This window comes from Trypanosoma cruzi, assembly GCF_000209065.1.
Source record: "Trypanosoma cruzi strain CL Brener chromosome Unknown tcruzi_1047053505207, whole genome shotgun sequence".
NCBI classification, from domain to species: Eukaryota; Euglenozoa; class Kinetoplastea; order Trypanosomatida; family Trypanosomatidae; genus Trypanosoma; species Trypanosoma cruzi.
Genome location: NW_920129.1, coordinates 1 through 17,060, shown reverse-complemented (window position 1 = coordinate 17,060; position 17,060 = coordinate 1). Strand labels below are relative to the sequence as shown.

Genomic DNA, 17,060 nt, shown 5'->3' with positions numbered 1-17,060 from the left:
GCGGTGCGCGTGCGGCGGGGAGCGACGAGAGCGGGCCGGTGGAGCTGTCGGTGTGCGATGTGGAGGCGCTGAACGGTGCGCTTGTGCTGACCGGCACGTTCCCTGCGGGGTCCGTGCTGACGGTGACGGACTCCCTGCTGGTCGCCGCGAGGTCGACGCCGCTTGTGTATCTTCCCGGCTCGCAGTCGTCGCCGTACGCACCGGTGCTTGTGCTGTCGGGCCTGCGGCTCGTGCGGTCCGTGCTGATTGTGTCCGGCGTGGCCCTCGTGACCGTGATGACTGGTGGGCGGACGGTGGTGGTGGACGGCGCCGTGCTGGAGCTTGTCGGTGGCGGTGTTGCGCTGGACGCGGCTGTGTTGGGTGGCGAATATGCGTTGTACGCGAGTGCGCGCGTGGTTGCGTCGGGGGGCGCTGTGCTACGCTTGTCGGGGAGCCAGGTGTACGCCGCGCACGGGTTGGTGTTTGGCAGCGGTGTGGAGGCCAGCGCGTCTGCCGTCGTAGTGAACGACAACGCCGGTGTGCTGACCGATGGCGCGCTGCTGGTGCTGCGGGGGTCGGCGTCGTTTGTTTCCGGGTCGTGGCTGTCGGTGCGCGGCAACAACATCAGCGGCAGGCTCCTGTCGGTGCCGCCGTACCCGCGCGGTGCGGAGCTCGTGCAGAGCACGCTGACGCTCCACGGGAACGCCGGCAGCGGGCCCGTCGTGATGGACGGCACCGTTGCGCTCGGGGGCACCGGCCGGAAGTTTGTTGTGGGGTGCCTGACGCTCAACGGGCAGGCGCTGCAGCCTATGGACTACAGGTCCGCCGGCATCATCGGGGAATTCCGCCCCGTGGCGTGTGGCGTGTGCGACGCCGACGTGCACTGCTTTGCTGCTGCGACGAGGGCGATGTCGGGGTCGTGCGGCTGCCGCTGTGCTGAGGGCGGGTACGGGCGCGACTGCCTGCCGGTGTACCTGCCGCACGTGGACGGGTGCAACCGCACGCCCGGCATTCCGTTGCCGAGCCACACGGCGACGCTGACGGAGACGCGCAGCCTGACGCCGACACCAACACCGAGTCGGAGCGCAACGCACTACAGTCCGACGCAGTACGGGCCGACGGAGACGCTGCAGGTGACGGAGACGGTGGCACTGCCGCCCACGCGGACCCCGACGGCGTCGGTGAGCAGCACGCTGTGGTGGAGCGACGTGGCGTGCCCGACGCTCGCCGTGACGACGACGGCGGATGGTGGGAGCCTGACGCAGAACGACATCCGCGGCGGTGGGAGCGTTGTCCCGACGCTGCTGATGGTGGCGCTGCCGCCGCCGTTTCGGTGGGCACGCGACCCGCAACTCGGCACGCACCTGAGCCTCGTGCCGGTGTCGACGGCGCAGCCGCGCGGGTTTGGCGGTCCGTGGGGAGCGATGCTGAGCAACGCGACGTGGGTGCGCAACGCGACGAATCCGTCCACCGTCCTGGAGCTGGCTGTGCCCGTGCACCGCGGTTACTTCATTGCTGCCGACGAGACGATAGTCATTCGCTGCGACGCTGCGGCGGTGTTCGGCGACTGCAAGGGTGTGCTGCTTGGGTCCTTCACGATCAGGTCGAACACGCTGCCCGCTGCTGCCGGCGCCCTCTCGGCGATCACCGGCGTCGTTGCGGGTGCGGCGGCTGTTGCCGTGGTGGTGACCGGCGGGTTGGGCTCCGTCCTGGAGATGCAGGGGCTCGGCGTGTTTGCGAGGATGTCATGCGCCTCGGCGCAGGAGCGTGCGAGCACCGTTGCGCTGCCGTACTTCCTGTCGGTGTTCGCTGCTCTTGACCCGCTGTGGATGGTGGTGGGCAACGCGCTGCTCGCCGCTGTGTTTGGGTGCGTGCACTGCGGTGTGACGGCGGCCTTCCAGCGGTGGCGCGGCGTGGACGCGGCGAGTGCGTGGGCTGCGATGCGCTTCCCGAGCCTGACGTACGTTGTGGCGCACGCGATGCACCTCGGCATCTTCTTCGGCTCCGTGCTTGCACTGGCGATGCCCGGCGCCCGCGTGCAGCACCGTGTGATCGGTGTCGTTGGCGTGCTGTACGGTGTGGCGTTCCCTGCTGGCGTGTGCTACTTCATTGCTCGTCACACAGGCGCGAGCTTCACGAAGTACTGGCAGTTTTCGAGGAAGCCGCTGCCCGAGCGCCTGCTGTACCCCGTCGGATATTGGCACCCCGCGGCGCAGCAGCGGATGTACGGCGGCATGCTGACGAACATGAGGGGCAGCCACGTGTACTGGTGCGTGTTCCAGCTGTCGGTGCTGTGTGTGGTGTGCCCGATTGCGGCTGTGCAGTCGCCCGTGGGAGGCTGCCACGTCCAGTACTTCTGCATGGCTGCTGTGCTGGTTGCGGGCGCGGGCGTGGTTGCCTTCACGAACATGATGCGCTCGGCCTTCCTGACGGTGATGCACACTGCAAGCTTTGTGCTCCTTGCGGCGCTGTGCGTGATCAGCGCGGCCAACCACCTTGCGCCGAGCGACGGCGGAGCGAGGGCGTACGCGGCTATCGTGCTGCTGCTGACGGCTGTGCTGCTTGCGGTCGCTGTATACAGCGTCGCTGTGTGGTACGCGGAGGACCGCCACTGGCAGGAGCTGCGCGAGCCGCGGCGTTGTGGGCTGGAGGCACTGCTGCGCGATGGCGAGGAAGGCGACGAGGACGCGCAGAATCCTCACGACATGACTTCATCGTCGTACGCCTCAGGCACCACCGCTGCGTCGTCGTACCGACCACCCGCACCGCCGTTGCAGCCCATGGCCGGTGACATTCGTTTAGACGCTCTGAGCCTACTGGACCGTGCATCCAGTGCGGGCCACAAAATTCATTACGCCCTTCTTTGACGTGCAACGCTTAGAATTGGCAGACGTGCGGTGGTCGTTGATGGGAGGGGCGCGAGGCCACGGCTGCTGCACACCACGGCCACTCATCGCTCACGGCACCGACAGTATTGTTGTTTGTTGTTTTTGCGACACGATTCTTTTTTGCGCGGGTACTTTCAAGGGTTTTCTCCTGTTTTGCGATGACTGTGTGGAAGGAGATTCGCTTGTCTCCCTTGTCACTCCTGATGTCGTGTTGTACCGGACTGTATTTTCATGGAGTTGTGTGCGAGGAGCTTAACGCCTATTTCATGCAATGGAGGAAGGATCCAACGAGCCGCCTACTGTTAGTGGTGAATTGCAGCTCGGCCTTACCGTGGATTTACATGCAGGGAGCGATACGGTTTGCAGGAGCAAGGCGGTGGCGGAGCAGTAGCAGGGACCCGTGCTTCCAGGAACGCCTTTGAGCGGGTTGTGTATTGAGGCGCGACCCCTTTCTCTGATTTCGGCCTGCCCTGCTTTGTCGAGTGCACAGGGCGATCGATGTCTCTTTATCGGTGGAGGTGACGGACAGAGTCATCGCAGTCACGTTCCACACTTATCTTTGAGCGCAACACCGCCATGGCTGGATTCCTCAGGTGTGCACGTGGAGCGTGGGGAACTTGGATGACGCGGCGTTGGGTTTTGTTGCCCGTGAAGGCCCGCACGTTTTGTGTGTGCAGGAGGTGTGACGGCCGCTTCCGGCAATTCGCGCATCCCTTCACGGCGCGGCCTTTGATTTACTTGGCAAACCCCATTTCACAGGCAAGGAAAAATGCTGCATATTGGCCATGCTGGTACGAGGGATGCCTACACGAGCACGTTGGTCATTTTAAGAACTTCCATCCGGCCGTGCGAAATTCATGCACCACAGCAGATACAGAGGGGTGTGGTGTTGGCACAGAGAGTACGGTATACACCGAGACTTCTTCCACGGCGGCGTGCGTGTATACATCTTTTTGCTGAAACGTGGAAGCACGCGAGCACATGTCGACGGTTCTGGATCCTCTGGTGACTCGCATTGTGGACGTGCCTGAGAACGGAGCTTGTGATGCATAAGCCGAGAAGGCATTCGACCACTCACAGCTCACAGGCAGATGGAGCACCGGCATGGTCGCATTGGCCGAGAGTATTATTTGGGCCAAACGACACAAGCCCGAACCTCGCCGCACCACCGTGACAGGCGACTGGGAAGCCACGCACACGGACTCCACCTCACTAATGGGAAGAGGCCGCACTGGTCCGTTTCCGCAGCGGGGTTTCGCACAAATAAGGATGGCTGCTGCGGCCACTGCAACTCGCCATCCCGAGCAAATGCCGTCGCTGCGTCCCGGATGCCCCACCGCAGGCACGCAAAGAACTTCGCACGGAAACTTCTTAGCCTCCCGGTGGACCCTACCCCGCCACGATCCGACGCCCCAGCATACCGCCCGGTGTGCGGCAAGCACTGCAGCTGCCGCGTGAGTGTCGTGATGCACGGGTTCAACTCCCGTGGCGTTGCGCGCTCCCTGGCGCTGTGGAAAGTCAATTTTCCCAGTGAGCCGGAATAGCCACCCACCAGTTTATCGAGGACGAGAGCGAGCGATGGCACACCGATCGCACCTCCGCCACAGACAGCACAGTCCAGGCCGAGGCCACTCCCATGCAGTCTCTGCACGGCGTCGTACGACCAACGTGACGGGCTCATTTTTTATCTCCGGCACTTTTAGAATTAATGCTGCCTCCTGAAAAGTAGGAAGCGTCTCCTGGAAAACGACGATTGGACTGCATCCCCCTGTTCGAATGCGCTTACAGTGAATTGAAGGGTCAAACGAAAGCGAGGCTAATGCCCCATTTACGCGCACACGAATGCTCTGTTCCAGAGCCACAGCCGGCACAAGGACCCCGACTGTAAGGAAGTCACGACGCCAAAAATAGAGATTGGACACCCGTGCGCGCCAGAAGAGTTGAGCCACAAGAGGAAGAATAGCAAACCCACACAGAGACTCCGTCCCCGAAGGAGTCTTTGGCCTCTGCGAGGAAGGAGAATGCCAGCAAGGAAGAGTGTACTGTTTGCCTAACGTGGCACGCAACTGTCCAATCATTAACGTCACACTGTTGCCGAGTCCATGACGGCAGAGGGTCAGGCCGCCGAGGAGGCGCACGTCGCCCGGCGACGACAGCTCTATGGGATCAATACCGGCTGAATTTCACCGCCCAACACGCGGTTTTCAGTGCCACAGCAATGATGGACTCGCCACCGCACGGCATGCCACTGGTAGCTACCGAACATTGTGGAACCCAGCCGACGTGGGCAGCGCGAAGAGACAAGCATGCACCTACTCCGTTGCTCGGCTTTTCCGGCAATTAGAAAAAACAACAACCATGGTGTGGACGCAGGGGGAGTGGGGAGTATGTGCCTCCCGAAAAGTCTGACATAGTTTCTTCTTTTCGAGGTGGAAAGGCTCTGCCCCCAACAGTACCTTCGCGCGGCAAGAAGGCACATGGCTTTTCGCATATGCGGCACAACGTCGATGCTGCTGGAAGGCGCCCTCCATCTTTTGTTATTTATAGATCAGTTTTTTTGTTGATTTATTGATGTGTTGTTTTACCGATTTCCGGCAACAGTGCATTATTTAGCCAACACGCCAGCGCGGGGAGGATGCCTAACGGGTGTGTGTTGCACGCCCTCCGCTGCAGCTCCCTCTCCGGGTGTCGGGGCTTTCCTTCACGCCTCCACTCAGCAGGGCTGATGTGTTCTCCGATAGAAGCTGTTGTGCGGGGCATAGGATTCAATTGAGAAAACAATAGGGATAAAAAACAACAAGGCTCTTTTGTGACGTGTGCCACGTGGAAGTGACAGTTGTGTGTTGCTGGTCGCTGAGGGAGGGCGTGGGGCCGCGGCTGCAGCGCACCACAGCACCCATCGGACTCTGCAACGGCATTGCCGCTGTTTTTTCTGTGCACTGTTTCTATTTTTTGTGTTTTTGTGCCTGCAACGACTGTCTCCTGTTCCACGAGGACTGTGTGGGAGGGCATGCTTGTTTTTCTCGTTATTTATTGTTGTTGTATAAAATGAGAAAAAAAGAAAGATGAACAGAAAAATTATGCGGGTTGATGTATTTTTTGTGCATTTATATATTGATATGTTTTTGAGGATTATTTTATTATTATTTTCTTCTCTCTTTTTTTTCTTTTTTGCGTTGCTCCACACATGTCTCAGTGTTGCTTTATTGCGGTCACACACGGGTAGGTTGAGTCGCGAATAGTTTTTTATTTTTGGTGCCATTTTGTGTTAGACGCTGACGCGGGCACATTTGTCAAGCATCCACTCTCCACAGCATGGCGTTTGATATTTTGGAGTCATCCCAGATGTAACGCGGGCACCACCGCCGTGGCACGCATGGGAGGTAAGATTGGACGTGGGATAGCGAAAGATATTGTGCTGCACATGTGTCTGTTGCATTTTTCCTGTCGAGGAGGTCTTCAATTTAGAGGAAGAGGGATGGACACTGCACTATTCAGTGGCTTGGAGGAGTTATTGCGCCCTTTTTAGATATATTTTTGGTATGCTCCCTGGCCCCACTCGTGTCTGTTCCGATTGCTTCCCCTGAGTGGAGCTGCGCCATGGCCATTATTATTATTATTTTTTTGGTTGTTTGCGGGAGGAAAAACACGTTGCGAGTGACGAAACCACACTTCATGCATGCGGCGTCCAGGGAGGTACGTATTTGAGGTGGGGTGCACATATGTGGATGTCACGTGAGAATGAAGGGGGGTTGACTGCTCAACCGTCGCTCCTTTTCTGGAGAGTGTGCTCCTTTTTTTTTGTCCCTTTTGTGACAGGGCACGGCGGGATTGGACAGCACTGTCCCACGAAGGGTCTTGTACACATACACAATCTCATGCCACCGTCTCCCCCGAATTCGGGAGCAAAACCCAAATTCCTGCTGCTTTTTGCATTGGCGCAATTATTTTTATTGATTAACTGACGCCATCCTTTCCGGCGTGTCACTTTGACTGGATTGTGTGGGATCGCTCGCCAACACCATCAAACGAAGCAGGCTGGGGATTTCACGTATTTAAATGCCATCTTGCGCGCGTATTTTTTTACGCCCAGTTGATGTGCACTCAAACAGCACGGGGTCGAAAAATATGCGTGCGTGGAATTCTTCCTGCCATGTGGACTGCGGGCAACACCGAGGGGCTGCCACTTTGACTCCGCAGAGTTGTTGTGTGTATTCAGGGGGCTGGCAGGGAAATTCCATGCCTTCTGCTACTGCTGGTGTGTCCCCAAATGTTGTCACTCCATGCGAATAATGTGCTTCAGCGAGTGAGGGGATTGTTGGGTTTGTGTGCACTCTGGCTTTGTTTGCTGCTTTGTGCGGGCACGCAAGAATTGATGGGTGGGAAAATGTAGCGGGGCGGTGCATGGCCGCGTCGCAGGCTGATGGTGCTCACCTCGGACAAGGGATGGCCGTACTCGTGGGGTGCGTGTGAATTCAATCGTGACTGCTATGTGAACTGTGAGGTGGAGCGGATGTGGCAGTTCGTCAAGGGCGATGTAAACAAATGGTCCAGCGGTCACGGTGAGACCGACTTTACGCCTCATCCGTGTGTGTTGATTGGGACGCCCGGGATTGGGAAGTCGATGAATGCCGGCTCGTACCTCCTCTACCAGCTGCTGCACGATGATGCGGGGCAGCTCCCTGTGGTTGTGTACTATATTGGGGAGCAAGCATTTGTGTTTGACAAGACCACCAAAAAGTTGTCAGCATACTTGGATAAGGGCAGTGCCCTCGATGTTGTGGACAGGTTATCTTGGAGCGGGGTGAAGGGGTATATTATCTACGACGTGGCAGAGGAGGTGTATCGTCCGTCTGTTGGTTTGCCTTGCAACAGATGGGGCATGATTGTGGTAACATCACCAAACGAGAATAAATACGAGTTGTGGGCTTGTCAAAACTTACCCTTACAAATCTTAATGAATTGTCCTGACGAGAGCGATGTGAGGGGAATGTGCGTTTGGGAACAACGCAGTAAACCTCTGCAGCAGCAAGCGGAATACTGGCGAGAGGTGAAGGGTCGCATGGATAAAGTGGGACCGATTCTTCGCCACATCTTTGATGAGCAATCATATGATGATCGGATTGAGAAGTGTCAAGAAACCGTGGAAGAGACGATTTCCCCGGAAACTCAGTATTACACTGGCTTGGGGAATTCTACGATGTGGGGTGGTAATAGCGTGTTCCACTGGCTTGCGAAGGTTGTACGAATACGAGAGGGAGCTTGCAAGGGTGAATTTTCTTTGAATTTGCCGATATCTGACCATCTCTGTAATAAAACATTGTGCATGTTGGCAAAGTTAATGCAGCAGGATGATTTTAATTCACTCATATTGAGTCTCAAGCATAATCTTGTATCAAAAAATATGGAACGGTGTACCGTCTTTGCATTTTTGGATGCGGACTTCATAACTGCAATACGACACAAAGTGAGGGAGCTGAAGCGAACAGCACGACGTCAGCCACACCGCAGTGCGCTGGAGGTGTACTCACAGGAGCGCCCCACCAGGCACCATGTCTTACCGCCACCGCATTACTTTTCTGAGAAGGTTGGCGTAGATTGCTGTGTGTTGTACATACCGGAGGTGGAGGGCTTTCCGCTGGCGGACGGCTTTTTATTTGTGGACTCAAATCCGAAGACGCTGGTTGGTCTGCGGATGTCTGCGGCGGGTGAGCACCACAAGATAACCAGCACTGTGCGGCAGTTCACTGAGTGCCTGGCGGCATATTTTAATGGTTGGGAGGAGTTATCCCGAGACATGTCGTGGGAGATTATTTACGTGCAGCACGCAGACAGCACGCCGATGAATGGCTGGCGAAGATGTGATGTCGTCAATCCCAATAATGAAACCGACGCTGAAAAAGAAATTGTGGCGTTCTGGGACGGAAGAGGTGCGTCAGTACCAAGTGTCAATATCGAAAAAAGTTTTAGAAAATGTCGTAGGAGTTTTAAATTTGTGAAGCAAAAAGGCTTCGAAGGGAAAGTGGAAGAAATAATTGAGGGTAATTGACGCATTGCTTTTATGATGAATTATGTTAGGGAGCATTTTAACTATTTTTATATTTGTGTGTGACTGCAGGATTTGGTCAGGGGACGCCTTTCTTCCGAGGGAATTATTGCGGTCAACAGTGTCGCACCACTACAATCATTTTTTAATTTTATTTTGTTTTTACTTCTGTGAAGGCTCCATCGTTCCTGGAGGATGATGTGCAACATCAGTGTGCCCATCCGGCTGTTGGTTTTGGTGCAGAACGGGCGGGAGGCGATGCTGTCGTTGTGCCTGCAGGAACTCGAGAGGGTCTATGGGTGGTCCGGACGCCTGGTTGTGAGTCGTCACCCGGAAAACATCGGGTACAGCGCCGCCGTGAACATCGGGTTACGACTTGCACTCTCGCTGCCGCGCGAGGAGGTGCCTTTTGTTTTTGTGACAAACAGCGACGTAATGTTTTCACCCGATCTTCTTCCCAACCTTCTACGCGATGTGCATGAAATGACGAGGCATGATGCCGCTCGCATGGATGAATTGGCGGCGGAAGCGGCGAATGAGACGAGCGAGTACAGTCCTGTTTTGCGACGGGGCTTGAGGGTGCTGCGCTCCACGGTGAACGATGGCCGATTGTCGACGTCTGCGCTGCTGCCTGACCGCATCCGTTATTCCTCTGCGAAGGAGCGTGAAACGATGTTTTCGAAGCATTGCGGGCACTTCTGCGCGTATTACAAAAGCAGTTGTTTTGCGTCTGTTATGTTGACACGCCTGGCGATCAGCACGGTGGGATATTTTGACGAGAACTTCTACCCAGCTTGCGTGGAGGATGTCGACTACAGCTTACGTCTCCGTTTGTTTGGATTTCAGGAGCGAAATTTCTTATGTGGCAAATTTGTGCATCGCGGCAGCTCGAATATTCGTCTCTCGGAGCAACTGGAGCTACCGGACGCTCTCTGGTACCGTCGCGTCAGGTCTTTGATGACGAACCAACCATATGCCATGATGAAGTGGAACCGTCCACGGGCGTGCAGTGGCGGGTGCAAGGAGCCATATGACGGCATGGTCCCCCGCAGACGTTTGGGTGAATGATGAGGCACGCATACAGCGCATTCGGGCCTACGGGCATGACGAGGAGCAAGGGGTTCCAAAGGTTGAGTACGACAGGACGCTTTTGCATCCTTTCACGACGAAAGGAAGATGAACTGGCGCCAGTCGCATGTTTTTTGTTTTTATTATTTTGTTTTATTTTTCACTTCAATTATTAAAAGTTTTTTTTTATTTTATTTACACAAACGATATTTAAGCGAGTACGCCATGGGTTTTAAAGAGCGCAAACATATATTTGGCCTGACAGGGGGAGGGCGCAGCGTCCAAACTTGGCCGTGTAGCCGAAGGTAGGAGAGGGAAGTAGCAATTAAGAAAAATGAAGATGATGAATGAGGGAGAAATAACAGGGGAGGGAAGCAGAAAACAAGCCAAAAGTATTGTGGGCACAAAGTTGTTTCTTATCGTGGGCGATCGACGCCCTCATTGGCTACTAATTTACCCACTGAAGGTGACAACTGTTTCCGCTGGATATGCTGCGTGTATATCTGCCGGGCTCTTTGTTTATTCTGTTGGTTAGTTTGTCTCCTTTACATTTATTTCTCCGTGCCACCTGACCCACTCGTTTATTATTTCCCTCTCTGTTTTTGTGCGTGCACCGAGAGAGGGGCTCGGGGACATGAAGTGCGCTCCCCTTCTGTGACATGCCACCAAAAACAGGAGAAAGAAAGAAAAGTGAAGCGGGGAGGGGAACCATCGCCACGCGTCCTTTTCTCCGAGAAGGCTGCTCGCCACGCCACTGAGGCGCGCCGTGTGCTTCACGAGGCCCGCTGAACTCGATTGGGGTGCCGTGAAGGATGGTGCGTGAGGGTTTGGCGGATGCGTCTCCCAGGCGTCCCTAGAGGGCCCTCGGGCCATTGGGACTGCGTGGAATGCGGGATTCCGCGGGGATATTTGGCCGTTTTGTTGTATTCTTCCATCGGCCTATCCCAAACCTCAACACGGCGTCCGAGCCAACGACTGCGACGGGATCCGTTGCGTATTTCTGGATCTTTTTTGCGTTGCAGCGGCAGACCTGGTGTGTCCTGCTTGGCAGACACGGTGGACGGGAGTGGGCTTCGTTATCGGGAAAACGATGGTCACGGCGGAGTGTGTTGCGTACGTCGCAATTTGGCGTGTTTGTGGCGATCCTTGCGGATGGTGTGACGGCGCCTCTTTTACTTGCGGGGATAGAAGCGATGCTCCACGGTGATGCACACGTTGCGTGTGGAGGTTTGTCTTGCTGTTATTTTGTGAACGTTTTTTCTTTCACTTTTGCTGAAACACCACAGAGGGCGGTGTCTGCGGACAGCAGAGCATTGCGAGGAGGGGCATCACACGATTTTTGGCTTGACGAGGCGGCTTCTGTGACTTTACGGTGTTTATTTTTAGGCTTGAGAGACGATCCCTTGCTAGAATGTATTGTGGGAGACCATCCGCGTATATATATATTTCAATCCCTTGGCATTTGGTGTCTGCCGTGAAATGGATGTTGATGGCCGTTTTATGGCGCTGAGATGCATTTTTATTTATTTAATTGGCGAGTGGGTGAATTGTGTTGCGTTCTGCCATGCGGCTCGTTGCTGAGGGCGAGTGGCCACAGGGAGACGTTGTGGGCGCCTCCGACGCGAGGTGCGATTGAGCAATCATCTCCTCCGCTCGCCGGTACACGCTGTTGAGGCGGCGTGATGATAATGAATCGGCCTCTCAGAAAAGCAACAAGAGGACGTTTGCTCTTCCTGCTGCGGTGTACGAGTGAACCTACAATCCGTGGACGGGGTTGCTCTGCCTGTCGTATTTCTTTGAATTACCATGAGGTTTTTACATCGCCATCCACACGCACATGCACGCAATTTCCCTGTTTGCCCTCCTGTGGGCGGGAGACCGGGATGCAAAGGGGAAAATGTGGCCCGTGCCAGCATGTGGTAAATTCTTTCTTGGGAGGGATTGCGACTGTGTTGTACGTCCTGGCAGGCAGGAATGGGATGGGCGAAGAGCAGAGGGCGAGTAACAACGATCTTGTGCGGAGCAATGCGCAGTGACTAGGGCGAATTGGTATTTGTGTTGACTTTTCAAAGCATTTTTTTCTTTTTCTTTTGTGGCAGTGGAAAGAAACTTTGGATGACGTGTTGTGGATTATTTGCACATAATTCATCGCGGCAACACCATTTGCGGAGAAAATGAATGGCATCTGCGTGCGGCTTGCTTTGTGAGCGCGAGATGGTCGGGGTAGTGTTCAACGCCCCGAGAGGCCAGGAGCAAAGGAAAGTGCACTGCTGCAAGCGGAGGGCTGCACGCTCCTGTTGGTGGCGTGGCTGTGGAGCCCTGAAGTGCCTACAGGGAGGTTGTTTCCGCCGCTTTATTATTTTGTTGATTGGTGCTTGCCGAGGACTATTGAGGTGGGACGTGGGATGGACCGAGAGAGCATGTGTCGTTTGACTGTGCTGTGAATTGGTGCCGCCCACGTTTGTGCACATATTTTCGTTTGTGTCCGCGTACTTGCCGCGGCGGTGCACCGGGAGCGTGTGACTGATCACTGTATCACTTGCGGACTGTTTTGGCAGGACTTTGAATGGCGTCGCCGAATGATGAAATTCCGCGTGCATGTCTCTCTCTCTCTGTGCGTGTGTGTTGGCTTCCGCCGTGACTTGCCGTGTTGTTATTGTTTTTGCTGTTTTCTGTGTGCAATTGTTTTCCATGCTGTTCTTTCTGTGTTCTCTCGAGTCCCGCTCTTTTCGTGGGCGTTCTGCTCTGCTCCTCACTGACGTGTCTGATGTGCTGCCGCTGTTGTTTTCTTCTCCATTTCTTGGACAAAGACACGCTAGGAAATCAAACAAACGCGAATCTCTAGTGTGAAATTCGAAGGCTCTGAAAGGAACAACAGCACACACACCGCCAACACACACATATTTATATGCTCTCACGCGTTGCTGCAGTGAAGGCATCCCGCACACACAACCGTCGCCGCGTGACCGGATCTAGCGGAAGGAGGAGGGAAGGAAGAGAAAGTGAGCCGCAGAGGCCCAACATGTCCCGGCTTGTGTTTGCTTCCACGGTGCTGCTGCTTCTCCTCGTCATGATGATGTGCTGCGGTGGAGCTGCGGCCGTTGAGCACGCAGGGGCCGCTGTTGACCCGTTTAAGGGGACGACGCCGATATCATTTGCTAATTGGAGAGAATTTAAGGACGGCGGAAGCAAAATCACCTCGCTCCGCGTTCCTGGCCTCGTTAAAGTGGGTGATGATGTATTTTCCGTTGCTGAGGCGCAGTGCGGGGAGAAGGAAGGAACCGGCAGCTGTCCTGGGATTGTCTCAAAGCACCTGGATATAAAGGATGACCCAATGGATATTTTGACGTCGGATATAAGTTTGTTTTGCATGCAACTTGTGGACACCGCCGCGAGTAGTTTTGGGATAACAGAAGTGTTGCGACCAACGACGGTTGTAATTGGGAACAGTGTCTACATGCTGGTGGGGAAATACGGCCGTACAGAGCCGCAGGTTGAAGGTACGAATGAGCGGGGTCTTTTACTCGTGAAGGGAACTGTCACGGTGGATGGTGAAAAGAAGAAAATTGTGTGGAATGAGACCCATTTGGTGAACCCTCAAGGCAAAGGAGATTCTCATTCCTTGACCGAGTTAATTGGCGGTGGAGGATCGGGTGCTGTGATGGGTGACGGCACGATTGTGTTTCCCATGCAGGCCAAAGACAGTAATGGAACGAGCGTTTTGTTGTCTATGCATTTCCCCAAGTCAGGGAACAAATGGGAGCTTTCATACGAGACACCTGGTAAAGGCTGCAGGGATCCATCCATTGTGGAGTGGGGAGAAAACGAAGGCGACGAAAGGCTCTTCATGATGGCTCATTGTGCTGGAGGCTACTATGACGTTTACATGTCCACTGAGAATGGAGACAATTGGTACGGACACTTCCAACCAATTACCCGCGTGTGGGGCAACTCACACAATCGATCAGGGGACGGCGTCCAGAGTGGATCCACCACCGCAATTATTGAGGAAAAGAAGGTGATGCTCATCACCGCGCCGGTGTATGCGAACGACAATGGAAAAGGTCGGCTTCATCTTTGGGTGACGGACAAGGCCCGCGTGTATGATGTTGGGCCGGTATCCCGTGAAGAAGATGACGCTGCCGCGAGCTCGCTGTTGATAAAGGATAAAAATAAGGAGTTGGTTTCACTGTACGAAAACAAGAGCGACGGATCATACAATCTTGTTGCTGTGCGTCTGACCGAGAAACTGGAGCGGATAAAGGAAGTGGTGAAGACATGGAAGGATTTGGACAGCGCCTTGCATTCATGCCGTTCCGGTTCCAGCACCACTGTCGGCTTGCCAACGAAGGGTATGTGCAATGGCCCTGTTCCCACTGACGGGCTTGTTGGCTTCTTGTCTGGTAGCTCAACTGGGACCGAGTGGCGAGACGAGTACCTCGGCGTGAACGCCATTGTCCATGGCCCAGCGGAAAAAAGGATAGGGGTTCCCAATGGAGTGACGTTCAAAGGGCCTGAAGCAGGGGCGGTGTGGCCTGTTGGCGACATGGGGCAGACTGTGCCGTACTACTTTACAAACAACGAGTTCACTCTTGCTGCGACGGTGTCCATCCACGAGGTGCCGAAGTCAGGCAGCAGCCCCGTTCCTTTGATTGGCATGAGGATGAATGACACCAAAGGCACGGTGCTTTTTGGTCTGTCGTACACCCATGACAAGACGTGGTTGGCCATATCGGAGGATCCTGCTACTTCGAAGCTCGTCGATGGGTGGGAGCCAAACAAGACATATCAGGTGGTACTGCGAATGGATCATCATGAATGGACTGTCATTGTAGATCGAGAGAAAATTTGCCACACGAAATATAATGAGAGTCTGTTTGACTTCCACAGGATTTCACACTTCTATATCGGTGGGGACAGTAAGGACCAAAGTGCAACGGGCGGCTATGTCACTGTTACCAACGTCATGCTGTACAACGAGAAACTGTGGGGAAATGATCTGGATGAACTCCATGCCAGCAAAGTCAATATTCCATCACTGGGTGTTGAGGAACAACCCACAGGTCAGGTGACCGGCACAGGCCTCTCGGTTGCTTCCGAGTCGAAGAGTGAAGAAACCACTGCGCCTTTGGTTGAAAATGGAGACAGTGAGGACGTTGGCACCGCACCGGTGAATGCAAGCACAACGCCTGGGGGAACCAAGATCCCATCAAAGTCCAACGCAACAACACCCTCGGACACTGGCATTTTGCTTGAGCACGGGCAGTTCGGGGACTTGCCGGCCATTTCTCTAACTGGTGACAGCACCGTGCATGGGTGTGTGTCTCGGGTGCTGTTGTTGCTGCTTCTGGGACTGTGGGGCACTGCGGCTCTTTGCTGAATGAATTGGGGAGAGCAAAGTTGTGAAATTCTGTGGAGCAATAAAGGAGCAGCATCCCAGCAACACTCAATGAGCTTTGTTAATTCCACTTTTTTTTCTTTTTTTTTTTCTTGTTCTTGTGTTTGCTTTAATTATTTCCCTTCTTTTGCTTGTTGCTTTAGGACAATCACTGAGGGAGTGATTTTTTTTACTCTTCCCTCTTTTAATTGTTTCCTGTGGCACCCTTCCTGTGAGGGGTGCCGTGTGTTTCCCGCCCAACTGCTCCACTCGCACACCCACCGACACGCTCATGACGACGGCCCTGTGCGCCTCGCCTGCTGCACGCATGAGGAGGGGCCGCGACGAACGGCGCGCTGAGGGAGCCGTGACGTGTGGGCGTGCGACGAGGGCCTGTGGGGCGGAGCACACATTTCTTCCCTCTTGTTTTGCTTTTTATGCGGCCAGGGCGGGCAGACACCCGCAGCGCCACACACACAGCCACACCCTGCCGCTGTGTTTTTCTTTTTTTAGTATATTGCTTTGCGTGTTCATTTCACGTGCTGGCAGTCCCGTCAGCATTTCTCCCCTCCTGATGATTTTTTTTCTTTTGCTGCGCTCACTCTCCCGATGGAGTGACGCGACTCCCGTCATGTCTGCGTGCTTCTCTCAGTCCCCCCACACACGAGTGACTGTGCTCTGCGGGCCGCACTCGCGCACCGATGGGAGGGCTGAGGGGAGCAGCAACACGCAGATGACCCCATGAAATATAAACGATGTGCGGACACACGGAGGGTCGGACGGTTTAAAGACATGCAACTATTCAATTTTATTTTCGGACAAAATGTATGCAGACAGTTCCTGGAGCAACGTGGTAGTTAGGTGCTTTTTTTTGTGTGGTTCTTTTTTCCTTTTTTTTTCTTTTTATCATTTTTGTGTGGAACAGTAATAGAGGACGACTTTTTTCAATTTTTTCATTTTCTTTTTTTCATTTTTTTTCTTTCCAAAGTGTGAGGTGTGGAAAGGGAATTGTTTTTTTCTAATTATTTTATTAAATTTTTAATGAATTGCCGCTGCTTTGTCTGCAGTGCAATATCATGAGCTTGAGCGGTCTTTTTCCCTTAATTTCTGCCATGCACTTCTGCTGTACATTTTTGTTTGTGCGTCCCTTCACATGCTCTGCCCCTGTTTTTACTTCTTTGCCTCGTGTGTCTGCAGGCACACACAACCACACACAAAATGCACATTGCAGTGGTTTTTGATGCTTCTTTTGTAGCGTGTGCTGGCGGCTCCCGCCTCCTTCTGTGGGCATGAGGAGGAGGAGGAGAGAGGGAGCGCACCGCGAGTCAACTTTGCTGTTGGCGTGATGCACCGCCTATGACTCCTTTGAGTTGGGCACCCAATCCCATTGTGGATGGAATGACTGGAAATGTTGTCGCCGCGTCATGGCTGGGTGAGGATCCGCTTCCGCATGTGGCTGCTTGGGTGATTACTTCGTGTGCGTTGTGCGTTGGCTGCGGGCTGTGGTCGTATCCTGTTGCCCGTGGGATTGAACTGGAGGCGGTGGCGCTGTGTCTCTTCTCATCTTCCATTGTGGATGACTGCTGGCGGTGTGCGTGTTTGTTGTGTGGAGGACTGTCTCGCAGTTTACGCACAAAGTGAGCCATAACCGCTGGTAAAGGCCGCATCTTCTCTGTATTGAGTTTTGCCTTTGTGTATTGTG

General features: G+C 54.5%; 4 protein-coding genes across 4 annotated transcripts, besides 8 other annotated features; all 4 read left to right on the top strand.

Annotated features, from left to right (window-relative positions):
* Positions 1-2,846, top strand: Tc00.1047053505207.40 (dispersed gene family protein 1 (DGF-1), putative; the record flags this gene model as incomplete). Its single annotated transcript, XM_803668.1, has 1 exon — positions 1-2,846. A coding segment is annotated over one exon (2,846 nt), but the record flags the coding sequence as incomplete, so codon positions are not given.
* Positions 1-13,044: a sequence feature (areas not merged during assembly with more than two copies in the genome that could not be assigned to a particular haplotype).
* Positions 7,291-8,916, top strand: Tc00.1047053505207.30 (retrotransposon hot spot (RHS) protein, putative; the record flags this gene model as incomplete). Its single annotated transcript, XM_803667.1, has 1 exon — positions 7,291-8,916. The coding sequence occupies one exon, from the start codon at positions 7,291-7,293 to the stop codon at positions 8,914-8,916; it is 1,626 nt and encodes a 541-aa protein (XP_808760.1).
* On the top strand, positions 9,109-9,981 carry Tc00.1047053505207.20 (beta galactofuranosyl glycosyltransferase, putative; the record flags this gene model as incomplete). Its single annotated transcript, XM_803666.1, has 1 exon — positions 9,109-9,981. The coding sequence occupies one exon, from the start codon at positions 9,109-9,111 to the stop codon at positions 9,979-9,981; it is 873 nt and encodes a 290-aa protein (XP_808759.1).
* Positions 10,114-10,178: a sequence feature (A-rich).
* Positions 12,890-15,361, top strand: Tc00.1047053505207.10 (trans-sialidase, putative; the record flags this gene model as incomplete). The annotated part of the gene is made up of 1 exon (XM_803665.1): positions 12,890-15,361. The coding sequence occupies one exon, from the start codon at positions 12,890-12,892 to the stop codon at positions 15,359-15,361; it is 2,472 nt and encodes an 823-aa protein (XP_808758.1).
* Positions 13,045-14,500: a sequence feature (areas merged during assembly that could not be assigned to a particular haplotype. This can correspond to areas where the two haplotypes were merged or to regions with more than two copies in the genome that were merged during assembly.).
* Positions 14,501-17,060: a sequence feature (heterozygous, non-Esmeraldo-like haplotype).
* Positions 15,451-15,520: a sequence feature (A-rich).
* Positions 16,224-16,272: a sequence feature (A-rich).
* Positions 16,298-16,340: a sequence feature (A-rich).
* Positions 16,370-16,401: a sequence feature (AT_rich).